This window comes from Podarcis pityusensis, assembly GCF_964106645.2.
Source record: "Podarcis pityusensis genome assembly, chromosome: 3".
NCBI classification, from domain to species: Eukaryota; Metazoa; Chordata; class Lepidosauria; order Squamata; family Lacertidae; genus Podarcis; species Podarcis pityusensis.
In genome coordinates, this window is record NC_138026.1 from 41,249,220 (window position 1) to 41,264,265 (window position 15,046).

The 15,046-nt window shown below is 43.1% G+C and overlaps 1 protein-coding gene across 1 annotated transcript in view; it reads right to left on the bottom strand.

Moving 5' to 3' along the window:
• The window catches only part of SNAP91 (synaptosome associated protein 91), a 64,387-nt gene extending 50,220 nt beyond the window's left edge, over positions 1–14,167 (bottom strand). Inside the window, exons 1-2 of the mRNA XM_080998485.1 lie at positions 14,100–14,167; positions 12,490–12,649 (exon numbers count right to left, since the gene is read on the bottom strand). Of these exons, the coding sequence (XP_080854611.1) occupies positions 12,490–12,619 (130 nt within the window). The 5' untranslated portion in view covers positions 12,620–12,649; positions 14,100–14,167. The remainder of the gene's footprint in view (positions 1–12,489; positions 12,650–14,099) is intronic.
• Positions 14,168–15,046: the final 879 nt, after the last annotated feature.

The following is a 15,046-nucleotide window of genomic DNA, read 5'->3' on the forward strand; positions in this document are numbered from 1 at the left end:
ATATTTTTGACAAACAGTGCTTCTATTTTTAGCGTTGGCATTTGTTTCCATTCTATTTTTGTTTAGGCTAGTTAGCAGCACATTGCCTATGTAGATCTAAGTAGGTAAACTATCAGACCTAGAATGAAATGTTATTTTCACCTGAAAATTTGTGCATCCTTTAATAAGCACTGTAAAACACTTGAAGCAAAAACCAGGCAGGGGCTACACTGATGAGTTATGCTTGAAGAAATGCAAAATGCAAAATGCCTCAAGGTCCAAAACAGTTAAGTCACCTGCAGCTAGTTACTGATTGGCTGTCAGGTCTCTGAACAGAGTCATGTCTTGCTAATATTTCACTTATAGTTTTCAAAGTAATAACTGTGCCCCATTTTCTACAAGTCCACAAGGTCTATGTAAAATACTCTTCTGCCAGTAGCAGAAGAGTCTACCTTTTTCAGAGTGAGAATTGGTGTGCTGGTTAAACTAATGCACCATGAGCCACATAGGTTTCAGTTTAAGTATCACTGAGTTATGAAAAGCAGTTTATACATTACGCAGAATCAAGTGGCAAAACTTCTTTATGACTGTCCCAACTTCAGACTGCAAGTTGGGAGGGACAGAAGAGATTCTCTACTACCTGCTAACGCCATGGAAAAAACTCCCTCTTGCAGAAATGGGACGTTAAAGGGATTCAGCACAGCTTTCTTGCTGGAATACTAATTATCTGACATGCAGAGAGATAAATATGCTAACATGCAACCTCAGCCCTACTAAAAAAGTACAATTCAGGAAAAGCTTAAACACTTGGTTCTGCTCCTTATACAAACTGACTCTTATTAGCTGACCTTTGTCACAGAAAATCTCTTCTGTCTGTAATATGTAGATGACAATACCAGCCTATCTTGCGGGTTAATGTAAAAAGAGATTGAGAACTTATGCAAAGTACTTCTGGTACTTTCTGTTTTTACTTCACATTTACAAAAGTAGCAGCATTATTTGGTTGGAGCAGTCATTTGACAAAAGCAAGAACTAAATTTGGACTAAATTTGATGGGACAGGGTTTCTTCTTTTCAATATGTAAAGTAGCTAGACCAGGAAGCCTACACAGCAGATTAGCTATTATGACAATTATTTAACATATTATGACACCAGCAACTACCTGGCAGCCCATTTATTCTCTCTAAAATTATACTGGCAGTATTCCAACATTTTATACTGTAAGTAACAGCAAAGGCCTTACAATGATCAAGACCTCTACTCCCCGGGCAGCCTAGTTTCTGCAGACCCCTTGTGGCCATCCCCGGCAGGAAAGATTTGTAAGAGATGGTGAAAAGGTGACATACACAATATACATCTTTAATGATTTGTATGAAGCACCTTTTTCAAAGAGCATCAGGACTGTGATGCTTGCAAACAAGATCTAAAGTCAGAGAGCTCATAAGGACTCATTCAAGGAGCAGCAGTCTACCATCAGGTCCCCATGCTGCCCACTTATCATTCTGTCTTGTCCCTAGGTCCTGCCACTGAATCCAGAAGATGGTGGTAGTGGTGGGACATGGTTTGAACTTCAAGAATGCAAAAGTAGTACAACACGTTGCACTGCACCGGTTGTTCTCTCAGCCTTGCCTCACTTTGAGCCCGACTTAACAGTTCAGATACATATCCGAACCACACTAGTAGTTGTCAAGAGTTCAGCTATATGCAAGAACAGAGCACAGCATGCACTGCTCTCATTGCCAATGCATGGGCTAGACTCACTAACAAGCTCATCTTTTCTGAACCTCCTTTTGATAACCTGTTTTTAACTGGCCTTTTAATAACTGTGAATGTTGCTGCCTTTGTCAGTTTTGATTGTTTTGAGATAGGATTTGTTTTTGTTTTTATAATAGTGTGAGGCACCTTGGTGAGCTATGCTTGCCCAAACTAATGTTCCAGATAAAATAATGAGGCAAGTGGCTAACTGCAAAATCTGACTAGTTGGTGTTGCTAATGATGCTGCTACTAATGATGCTACTCCACCCATTCTAGGTCTCCATGAAATAAAAATTAATCCACTTGATGATTGAATTACATATTATAAACACCCTAGAAGAGTTCAGAAATACAAGTTGTTGCTATCTATAGACAACCAAAGAACAGGAGAAGAGAAGTATTAAGCACTAGAAGCATACAGTTCCCCCTGCTTGTTGGAGGAAATTGGAAGATTACACTACTGCAGTGTAAGCACTATTTAAGACAATCTAGGCTTTTGTATGCCTGGACACAGAACAATGACTTTGGAATCAAAGTTTACTTAATCCCAAGGTCAACCAAATTAAAGTCTTATCAACAGATATGTCCTTCCAAATCTTCAGAGTCTAAGCCATTTAGGGCTCCAAAGGCCACAACTAACACCATGCATTGCAGGAGTTCAGCAATGAAGGCTTCAAACCATATGTACCAACTCACATGTAAACACTTTCCCAATGTAGAACTTATTACCACAGTGTACTCTTAACATTGCCAGGTTACATGATCACTGCCTGATCTAAGACAAGATCCTTAGAGACCAACTAAGTTTGTTATTGGTATGAGCTTTTGTGTGCATGCACACTTCTTCAGTTACACTGAAACAGAAGTCACCAGACCCTTATATATAGTGAGAGGGTGGGGAGGGGTATTACTCAGAAGGGTGGTGGGACTGGACAAACAGGCCAAACCCTATGCCAAAGGATAAATGGACATAAATCTGACATCAGGAATCACAAGACCAAACCAGTAGGAGAACACTTCAGTCTTCCAGGACATTCTATACAAGATGTCAAAGTAGCTGTCATATTACAAAAGAATTTCAGAAATAGACTGGAAAGAGAAGCTGCTCAACTGCAACTTATTACCAAACTTAAAACCATGGAGAGAACTGGTCTGAATAGAGACATTGGATTCTTATCTCATTATACTTGATTTAGCCATCTCACCCCTTGCTTTTTCTTGCAAGACCAATAGCAGTCTTTAACAGTCATCAACAGGTTTAGCACACCTAAGCCAACCACCCATTCCCACCACCCTTCTGAGTAATACTCCTCCCCACCCTCTCACTATATTTAAAGGTATGGTGACTTCTGTTTCAGTGTATCTGAAGAAGTGTGCATGCACACAAAAGCTCATACCAATAACAAACCTAGTTGGTGTCTAAGGTGCTACTGGAAGGAATTTTTTTATTTTGTTTCTTAAAGAATGCACTTGAGTTCTTCATACAAAACAGACAAGGGCCTTCTCTTAGTCTTGAAAAATTTTCAAGAAAACAGATGTTTAAAGACTGTACCAAGTTGAGATGTCACCCATTTCTGCCCCTACTTTCCTAAAATTGGGGAAATGCAACTGGACCCAGCTGCTCCATGCATGCTTCCACATTTGTACACAGAAAGAAAGAACTTTCAAGTATTATTAGCAGGTATACACTCACAGTTATCCATTAAAATATAACCATTGAGATTATGGCCTCTAAAGCAACTCTTCAAATTCTAAAAATGACAACTTGATTACTGGCATTTTAGTTGTTGTTTTGTTTTGTTTTTAAAAAAAGGCTTCCCAGAAATTTTCTACTTAGGTTTTCTTCCTAGATGTCATACCTCATTTATGAGGGAGAGCCAAGTTTCCATTACAGCCTAAAGTGTCATGACTGAAACATGCCTTGAACCCCAAACAGAAGGTACTTATATTGTCAAATTATCGCTTTCAGTGGCACTCTCTCTCAATAATGCATGCAAAGAAGCTGCCCCTTCCATGCTAAACCAACATGAGAGCTACAAAAAGGCAGTATTGGTTGGTGCATGCTATTATTTAGTGCCTAATGCTTACATCAGCCAGGCTCCCTCGTCAGTAACCACTTGTTTAGCAAAGCTTCTCCTAAACCTCCTTATGCTGACCTTTCCTGCCAACTGCATTATTTCATGTATCAATCCTATGCCCTGCTTTTGGCTGGCAACCTGGAGACTCCCTCTTCAGTTAGGATGGCTTCTCACACTACATTAAATACACTTGGCACCAAGTGTACTTATTACTTTTAAGCCAATTTTTGGTCCCTTCTAGAAACCCATCATCTATGCACTGCAGCCACCCGCAGTGGAACCAATGTGAAAGGTAGTCTTGTGGGACAAAAATGTGAAACACTCATAATTAAGGATGGAAGGAACAGAGAACTACCAAAGGAGATCAAGTGTTTTACAGGTGCCTCTGGATGAACACTGTGCTCCTGCATGCCACACAACACACAGGACCCCTTGCTTTTCAGGATCCTTATCTACGGAGGGCTAGTTGCCCGGTTTCAGAGAATGGCAGGTTCTACCATTCTACAATTGCCATGTTTTATAGGAATGAATATTAACCATTTATTCATGTGCAAGGAAGTTAATCACTGACCTAGCTCCTGCTGGCAATGCCCATTCCATCTATTGAAGCGGTAGATAATATGGGCATCTCTCTCTCCCCAATTTGCACACCAGAACTGTATCCTAGATTGCAGCTTGTTTACTTTCTTTCCAACTGAATTAAATTGCTGCATGTATCTCGGTTTAAGAGCCTTGTGTACGCATTTCATCCTTGCACTACCCCTTCCCAGCGTGCCACAGTTAACCAATGTTTCCTGTTATGTATGAATTGGGAAAATATGCTTCTCAAGACTGAAACAAGTCAGTATCTTAAACATCAACTTTAGATGATTTGATATCCTGAATTATTCTGGTTTTCCAATTCAGACCCAACAGGAAATTAAGGCCATGCATCTCACTGTTTAGTAAGCTGAGACATACTCCAAAACAGGCCAACAAGTGCTTTCTAGAACTGCACAGCCCAAGCCTTGAGTCTACTTCTTGGTCACTCTTTCCTGTGACAAAGAATGAACCCAAGAACTGGGTTTCATTTATGGGACAAATGATACCTCCTCAAATAATGGTTTGTACCTCTCGCCTCTAAAATTCTGACCTATATCAAATTAAACCTCTAAGGACCATCAATTAAATTACCTTTTGCAAATTTACTCAATTTGTATAATTTATGGAGAGTTGCAAAATTCAGATTGGCTGCAAACATAATTTAAAGCTTGTTCCCAGGACTACCAGAAAGTTCTTCATAGATGGTGAATTTCAGCTACAATCCTAAGCACACTACCTAGGAAACAAGTCCTATGGAGAATAGTGGAACTTACTTCAGGGTAAACATGCTTAGGATTGCAATTAGCTTCACAATCCGCTTAGAACATTAAAGTCCAGACCCGAGTCTAGAAAGCTTGTTTCTGTGCACATGTGGAGCTTTTTCTCACTATAATCTTTTAAAAGCATCTCTCATACTGCTTCTAAAGATTTTATGAATTAGAAGTTTGAGAGTGTGAGAAGCTGCATGCACACACATATATGTTTTTCATTTGTATCTGGATGCAGACCAATGAATACATTGTAGAATTTGGGGGGCACTCCCAGACCATGTCATTTCTGAAATTACATGCACTACTGAAATCATGTTGACTAAACTGCTCCTTAATGTTTAAAATGCTCCTCAAACTGCAGTTAACATCCAACTTCCTCCTCCTCCTCCTCTTTCCTACTTGCAGACAGCATACAGAGAAAGAATGCAGGTGATCATTCTCAAAGTGCTATCTGAATCACTGATATTATCTACTCATACTGCTTCAGTGGCCATCTCAATAATTTAGCCCTGACCAAATATCTTACTAAGCAATTTGAATTCAGCATCTTAAAAAACAAAAACAAACCAACAAAAAAAACTCCACACATTATTATTGATCACTCTGCCACCACCATTTGTAAATCCAGGGGCAACAAGCTTATGACTTCTTCTGAAGATAAGCAATCATTATCATGAAGATGACATGGTAAGCAACAAACAAGAAAACTGCTAAATCCTTCCTGCTGCACTCCTCTCCAAGCAACAGCAGGAGCAACAAACCACAAACCTTGACTTACCATGATATCTGAACCAGTGCCCAAGGTTTGTTTCTCCCAAACAAGTCACAACCAGGAAGCCAGTAAGAAACCTTCACTCCAGATTGTGGTTTATTTGGAGAAAAACAAATCATGAGCACCAGTTTAGTCATCACAGCAAGCCAAGGCTCATAGTTTGTTGATTCCACTTGCAATAGGGAAAGAGAACAGTGGGAATTATTCAAAATAGAAATTCAACAGGGGTACATACTGTGGCTCTGTTTCCACACCAGGGTAAAAATGTGCGTCGCGTCTTGGATCCACACTGCTAAAGAGTTTTCTATTTTGAGATATCTTAATGATGATCTGAACATATCATCCTTCAGACATCTAGGTTCTATTACTACTTACACATAGGCACCCCACTGCCTCTTGCCTTCCACTGTTCTTCACTGTTATGATGCCCGCTTGGGCACCTTCTCAACTCAGTGCCCAGTGCCAGCAAACTGGCCACGCTCCCCTAAATCCATCTCTATCTGCCTTAGAGGGTAGTTTGGAAACTTCAGCTGGTGCAGATTCAGCACCCAGATTGTTTACCAATGCAAGATGATCTGAACATATCACACCCATTCCAGCATAACCACAGTGGCTTCTAATTATTTTGTGCTCTCGATTAAAGGCACTGGCTTTGACCTATAAAGCCTTATGTGGCTCAGGCCCCCAATATTTTCCCCACACGAACCAGCATGGACGCTGCATTCATCATGTGCTCCCTCTGAGGGAGCTGTGGACAGTTTTGACAGGCCTTCTCAGTGGCAGATCCCCACTTATGGAATGCTCTCCCTAGGGAGGCATGCCAGGCATCATCATTACCTATCTTTAGGCGCCAGGCAAAAACATTCCTTTTCCAGCAGGCCTTTTAATTACCTGTGGTCTCCTTAAGTGGGGGTGTCCTCATCCTCCCTTTTTGTATAAATATGAGTACATTTTTAGCTTTTGCTCTGATTTTGCTTTATGTTGCTCTTAAACTATCTGCTATATTTTTGTAAGTTGCCTTCAGTTACTTTTGGTTAAGAGCGGTGGACTCATAATCTGGTGAACCGGGTTCGTGTCTCCGCTCCTCCACATGCAGCTGCTGGGTGACCTTGGGCTAGTCACACTTCTTTGAAATCTCTCAGCCTCACTCACCTCACAGAGTGTTTGTTGTGGGGGAGGAAAGGAAAGAAGAATGTTAGCCGCTTTGAGACTCCTTAGGGTAGTGATAAAGCGGGATATCAAATCCAAACTCTTCTTTTTGAAAAAAATAAAAGGGGGGTCTACCTAGTTGAATTAATCATGCTCATCCCCACAGTAAACCATTCATAAAATGCTAGCCTAACAGCCTATTTGCTTTGCTCTCATTTCTTTCCTCTACAAGGGAAGTGCTTATCTCTGGAGAGTTACTGTGGAAGTCCCAGTAGTGTGCCTTCTGCCACATGTACATTCATTCTATTATTTACTTGCCTTCTCCAGCACAACAGCCAGCAACCATTAAAATTCAACTTCTGAAGGACTGTTTTCTGAGAAACATGTTCCAAACCATGGAATGCAAAAACAAAAACTAGGGCACACATAAAAAAGTTGTAGAGGGTCACAAATTACTATATGCACATTTAGGACCATGCTTGTGTTTACTTAAAAAGGGGAGGGGAGGAATGCAAGTCTCAGATTTCCCATCACCACTCTAAGTTTAAACATGTCTGTCCCTTTCCCCAGTGGCATTGGTGCTTTTCTGAACTATCACATTCAGCCACTTTTAATAGCCCTAAGTCATATAGCATCTTTCCCCATATTTCTAATGTGGAAAGATGCTATATGATTTAGGACTATTAAAAAGACAGGTACCTTTAAAAAAAGAAAAAAACTTCCCCTAGGTTGCAAAGCAGGTCTCTTGAGATGCTTCACTATCCATACTATAGCAGGACAGATGTTGCTCAAGCATCTAGAAATGGAAGACACCACATTCCACTTATCAGAGAATCTGGGTTTACTTTCCCTTTGAAGTCAGGGCATTGACAATACCCTGAACCTCCCAACTCTGTCCCATATTCTGCTGCTCGTAAAGGCAGAACCAGGTAAGCCTCTTCAAGGTACGCATTTTAAGTCACATTTGCTCCTAGAGGCATCATACTTTTTCCTTCCCCACCTTTTTAATTAATACCACATTATTACACTTTGTAGCCAAGGCCATTATACATCAAACAACCTGGTATATCAAGAAAAAAAGGAAACAAGGGAAAGAGAAAAGCAAATAAAAATGGCCTTTGAAGGCAAAAATGAGCAGGATAGCAAAAGAAAAAAGAAAAAAAAGAGGAGGGGACAGTGACTAGATTACAAGGAAAAATAAGATCATTTTACATTTTTGGAATCACAATGTAGACACATCATTCTCTTGTGAGGCATTCTGGGGTCTCAAGAGGCATCGACTGTGGCCCCATAAGCTCAGCAATGTGGTGGCTAGCCAAGATTTCTTAGCCCCTGTCCTATTTCACTATACTGTACTGTTCCCTGCTCCTTGCCACTGTTCACACCTGAACCCCCAATGGTGCTGCCACCTTACTGTTATTAGAAAAGCAGAGGCTACCTTTGTAGTTTCTCCCAATTTTGACTCCTGTGCCTTAAAGAGCAGTGTGCAAGCTCCAAGATCCCTAACACCAATATTATTCTCCAAATGCCTCTCCCCAGTCTTTCTCCTTTTTGCTATTACAAAACAGAGGAGTTTGTTCAAGAGCATACATAAATTTCCCCATAACTTGATTACAATTCCGCCTTGTGCTTCTTACTTACAAAGTTAATCTCATTTCTCCAGAAGTATATTGCTCCCCACCCCAAAAACCGCATGGCCAACATCTACAGCAGTAACTGATTACATGAATCTTCAGTACATACATCTTAATTTATTTAATGCAGATGAAGTGGGAATATGTATCCCTGGGCCAACAGCATTGCCACTCACCCATCTCAGTATTTCTAAGGCTACAAATCTAGGCATAATTATTCACATTTTTCACTGAATTCAGTAAAATTTCTTTCCAATTAAAAATCACAGCGAACATGTGTGGATGGTTGGGTGGGAGAAGCTTATTATCTTCACATATTAGGCCAAGAAGATTAGGGATGGAAACTTAACTTCACATGTCACCATGTTTGCATGTTTATATGTTAAAAAGGTCACGACAATAAGGCTAGATGGAGTTGCTTAAAAGATTACATTATCCTGCCTTTTGGATTCCTAATATAATGTAGTTACCGTGAAATGTGGTCTGATAGTCAGACAATAGCCAGGAAAGGTTAAGTCCCAATGCATCAATCACTGCCTATAAGGTTGTCAGCTGGCAATTTCAATTACCTCTGTCTCTAAACAGATCTGCAGGTGCAAAAAAAGAGGATGTGGTCACTATTTCTACTATGCCCCTGCTTTTTAGGTCCAATATTTGAAGTTTTTAAACAATGTCAGGCTAATCATTAAACTATGCAGCTTTTCTATACAAAGTGATTACATCAAGGGAGCTAAACAAAACCCAGTTGGATGCCAAAGAGTAACAGTGCAATCCTATTCTGCTAAGTGAGGATAGGATTGCTACTGCATATTCCGCTGCACCCAGAGAAGGTGATGCTATTCCAGTGTAGTGAATTTACACCAGCATGACCCTATGCTGCACAGAGAAAGTCTGGCTGGAGTCAGGGGCATGGTGAGAAGTGTTGTACTATTCTAGGAAAATGCATAATTTAGTCTCACTTCTAGAGATTTCATAATGCTATCAGCTCCACAAGAAAACACACTTCAAGTCAATGGAGACCCAGAAATAGGCATGCAAACCCCTATTTCCCTCACCCATCCCATATTAGAGAACAGAATGTGGCACAGGGAACAGCTGTAGCTCAGGAGCCAAGCGCATGCCTTACATGCAGGAGATGCCAGGTTTAAACCCTGCCATCTCCAGGTAAGTCTATCTCAAAACTTGGAGAGTCACTGGCAGCCAGAGTGGACAGTATGGATTTAGAGCCCAAATGTGGGTCTCTAGCTGTTTTTGGACTACAATTCCCATCATCCCTGACCACTGGTCCTTCTAGCTAGGGATGATGGGAGCTGTAGTCCAAAAAACTGCTGTAGACCCAAGTTTGGGAAACACTGCTCTAAATGCATACTGTCCACTCTGGCTGCCAGTGACTGCAAGTTTGGGAAACGCCGATTTAGAGAAACCAATGGTCCTGACTTGGCATAAGGCATCTTCCTATGTATCAGAAGTTCACTCCACAATAACTTAGAGCAGGGCTTTCAATGTGGCTGCCCCCTGTTCTGTCAAACAGCATTCCTGTCAATATGCAACAGACACCCACTATCTGCACTTTCCAGAAAAAAGTCATTTTTTGTTCTGACAAGCTTTCCCAGCTGGATGAAGGGGTCTCTGCTTTGTATTGTTTTTAATTTCATCTTCTGCCAGTTTCTATGCTGTTTTAGCCATTCTTATCATATTTTCTACATAGCCTTGTGACATTTGTGGAAGACAGATAATCATAATAACAAAATTATTATTATTATTATAATTAATAAATAATAATAATAATAATAATAATAATAATAATAATATAATAATAATAATAATAATAATAATAATAATAATAATATACTTATATGAGCCCTAGCAAATGAATACCAATCACATAACAAGCATGGCACAAGTTTTATGTTGTTCTGCCCAAAGAATCAAAATACACACAGGTCCCACTATCCAAACACTTGCTATTGAAACATTCACATGTTATTGAAACATTCACATGAGGAATTAGTACCCAAACCTCATTATACACACCACAGATTCAGATATCCAAACAGCCAGACTTATGTGTAGTACTGTAAACAAATAAGCAGCCTTATGTTTTGCTGGTTTGCAGCAGGTGTTTCACCAGAAACCATGGTGGGAAGTGGGAGAAATCAGACAAATCTTTTTTCAGAGGGTTGTCCTGGGTTTCCCAGTTTTGTTTTTGTTTTTTGTTTTGTTTGTCATTTTGGGGTCAGAATTCCATGGTCGGAATGCATGATAAAATTCCCCCATAGGAATCAATGGAAATCATCTTCTCATTAAAAGAACGCTCACCTAACAAACGATTCTTGGAGAATTCATTGTGTTCAGATAGTGAGACCTGCTTGGATACAAATGTACATCTGGAAGACTTTGTGTACAGTGCTCTCTTTCTATCACAGCTCATTACTTAAAGGAAGGGCCTGCACAGACAGCTATGCAAAATCAACAATAAAGAAGGAAGTGAAGAGTCATAACACTTATCCATCTCAGCAACAGAATATTTTGCCCTGAGAAGCTTGTGCTCTACAGATCCTACCTCCTTCAGCCCTATAGAGTGTGGCAAGTGTGAATGGAAGGGGACACATTTAACCATGACATTGTCCCTCTTAAAAGAGTTATCTGCAGTCTGCCACCAGCTGCCAAGGCATCTGAACTCCTGACCCTGTACTAGAACTTGCGGCTGCAGGTGTGTGTGCTTGCTTGTCCTCCTAACCCAGCCTTCATTAACCTGGTGCCCCCCAAATGTCTTGGACCACAGCTCCCATCAGTCCCAGCCAGCAGTTACAGAATGCACCTGTGCAATGTGCACAAGAAGATGTAACAGGGCCCTGTGATGTCATCATGGTATCCCTTCCATTCACATTTATTGTTGGTGCCTTCTCTGTGCGGGTTCTATGGCAGTACTGATGAGCAACTTCATTACGGATGATGGGAGGAGTTCCTAGAGATGTTGTGTGCAGGTTGATGTCTGTGGACCTTCTCATTTCTACTGGTGTTGTTTAGGTTTCTATTTTGCTGTGTTGAGTACAGAAGATCAGAACTACTCTGTCCTTTGCTGCTCGCAGTATTTAGGATTACAAACTGTAATATGAGGGCCATAAAGTAGGATTAGATGGCCCAACCATGGTCTAGCCATTTTGACTACCACTCCCTGCAATATAGAATGAAGGCCAAATGAATGCAAAATGAAGATCTAACACAATTAAGGATGGCTGCACAAAATAACACAACTAAGAGCACTACAGCGATTTCATTTGGGATGAGTGGTGCATGTGACATACTTTAAAATTTTCATCTTTCCTACCCTTCATTAACGATACACAATGGAACTATTACAATGAACAAGAATCATTCAGTTTTGCCAAGATCAAACCAACCTCTCTGTAGAGATAATCTCCACATTACAGCAACTCAAGTCAACATCCACCCTCATCTAAACTCATTCGCCCAAAGCATGGCCAGAATACTTTTGCAGTTTCCAAATAGTCACAGGCCTTCCATTCTCTCTCTGATACATGCACCTGTCCTAAAACCTGAAGGTCAAAATGAAGCAAAATAAGGGGACTAAGTCATTTCTGAGGTGTTATATTGCTACAATAAAAAGTTCATTTTTTAAGCACTTCATTTAATTCTTATGGCAGAAGAAACTGATTACCCAGAGGGCAATGGACCCCAGGAGCACAGAACCACACAAGATTCCCTAGCCCTCCACACATGAACCACTTATATAAAAAGATGCTTACAGTCCAGGTGTTTTTTCTTGGGCCCCATTACTTCATGTGTGGTTGCTTTGCAGACGGCTCTAGCTACAGCTGATCCTGTAACGCTGTACTGAGCAGCTGCGATGCGATCTGTCAGCGTCTGACCCGACATCTTCGGCTAATTCTAGGACTGCTACCACTTCTACAAGGGGAGGGGGGAAGAAAAACAACTGAGGGGAGGATAATCTTTTTAAAAAGGATATATATATATATATATATATATATGCACAATTATTTAACTAGCAAAAGCTGATTTCTAAATCCTGGCTCATTCCAGGTTCCCTCCTTTCTCCCACGCCACCTCCTCTGTTGTGTAAGTGTTTGCATTGCAACTATATCCGAGAGATTCTGGGGGCATTGTAGACGAAACAGAAATATGCCCACATAATAATGCTGTATATGAATTCCGAGGGTTAGTGTGTGTGTGTGGGGGGGTGTTCTTTCCCTTGCCTGCCTCCCTTGAGTATGATGGCGGTTCCTGCAAACCACTATGTATCTCATCTCTCTTGTTTATGGGGGGTGGGGAATAAATGAAGCTTTCTCCCTCCCCTCTCCGCAACCTCTCAGAAGATCCCCCAGCCCTGGCCTTCCTGACAGAGCCCCAAGAGGGCCCAGGGACTGAATTATCGAGCCAGTCTCCAACACGGCCCTGTCACCACCGCTCCCTCCTGCTGCTGGCGGGGCTTCTTACTGCAGCAACGGGATTCTCTCGCCTTCCTCCCTGCGTTTCTACCTCTCTCTCTCTCTCTCTCTCTTTGGTGGGAGATTATCATATCATTGCGCCATGTTATGCCCTCTCGGTGCCTTTCCCCCAGCCAGCTCTGTCTTGAAGACAACCGCAGGCCGCCGGTTCCCAACCTCAAACCACCCCACCCTGGCGATCTCTCACACCCCGCAGCCCCCCGCTTCCCCTCCTCTTCCCCCTACCCTCTCCAAGCCGCTTGTCTCCTTCTCCTCGCCCTCTGCAATGCAACCCTCCCCTTTTTCGGGGGGGGGGGGAGGAACGACAGCAGAGGCGGCGGCGGCGTTTGGCTAGTAGTCTTGCATATCTGCATCTCTCCCTCCCTCCCTCCCGTCCCCCCACCTCGCCTCGGGGATTACCAAGCAGCGCCTAGCCAGGCCTGCTCTCCCCGTCCCCTCCCCGGAGAATGTGGAAGTGCCCGAGGCGGCGGCGGCAGCAGCAGCAGCAGCAGCAAACCTGTCAGTGCGTCCGCGTCCTTCTGGCGACTGCCGCGCCTCTGCTCTGCCCCTCGCGGTGCTGCTGGCGCTGCCTCCTGCTCGCGAGGAGGCCACGGTCTCTCCTCCTCCGCTTGTCCCCCCCCCTCCACCCAACACGCTAACCTCTCTCGCCCCCGCCCGCTCGCAGCTGCGCCGAGCCCCCCTCCGTCCGCACCGGGGGCCCCCTTTGCTCCAGAGCGCGGGAAAGGCGCGCCCTGGGCGCACACGCCGCGCCCTCAGGTGCAGGGAGAGCAGGGATGCGCTAAGGCCGGAGCGGGTGCCGGGGGAGCTCTCCACGCCCGCCGCCGCCGCCGCCACCGCCGCTATTTCTAGCCTAATCCCCGGTTGCCTAATCCCCGGTTGCGGCCACAAACCTTCCCTGTGGTGCCACTGCTAGGATGCATGTATGCGTGCAATACGCAACCCCCGACGCGCGCCCCCCCCCCCTCTCTCTCCCTCTCTCTCGTGTGTGTGTGTGTGTGTGTGTGTGTCTGTGTGTGTGTCTGCGCGCGCGCACACACCTCGCTCCCTCCTTGCCTTTTCTTGCCGGCTCTTCTTGCTCGTTCCTCACGGGGCCTCGCAGGTTTGTGGCTTCTTCGGAGTCAGGTGACTCGGAGCAGACGAAGCGGACAGCCCTCTAGGGGGCCGTAAGAACCGGATAAGGCCTCCCCCCCCCAACACCCCCCGCGCTCTTAAAAGGGACACCCCTCGCGGGCCGCGCGGTGGGAATCTCCCCGCCTTGGAAAAAACCGCGCGCCCAGTCGTGGGAAGGGCAGCTGCTGACTGTTGAGAAACCGGGGTGGCGGCGCCCCTCTTCCTTCCCCACCACCAGCCCAATAGTTTTACTATATACTGTACGTACATCGGTGTTATTCAGCATACCTGTATTTTTGTTTGGGGGTACCTTTCACTTCAAATATGTGAAAATATAGCAAGATCTCTCCCCTTTGGACTGTATTATTTCTAATTAAGTTAGCATATTATCAAACCATTTTGTAAAGAGCCAAAGGAACACAAGTGAACAGCAAAGAACCTGCACAAGCAACGCTGACACCAAACGCTACATATAGTAAGTAAAATAGAAACATGCCACCCAACCCCAACCCCACCCATCTTCCCCCCTCCACCTCTTTCCCCCTTTTCTTCCTAATGTCTCAACAAATGAAACTGATTTGTAAAAAAAGTTACATGGAGGAAATACAAGAGAGACATTGCACACACTTTTGTAAATCAAGAAAATCTTTAATAAAATAAAAATAAAGAGCTAATATCTGATTTGCCTGACTCTACCAGGCTCCTTCACATTTCATCTTCTTTGTTG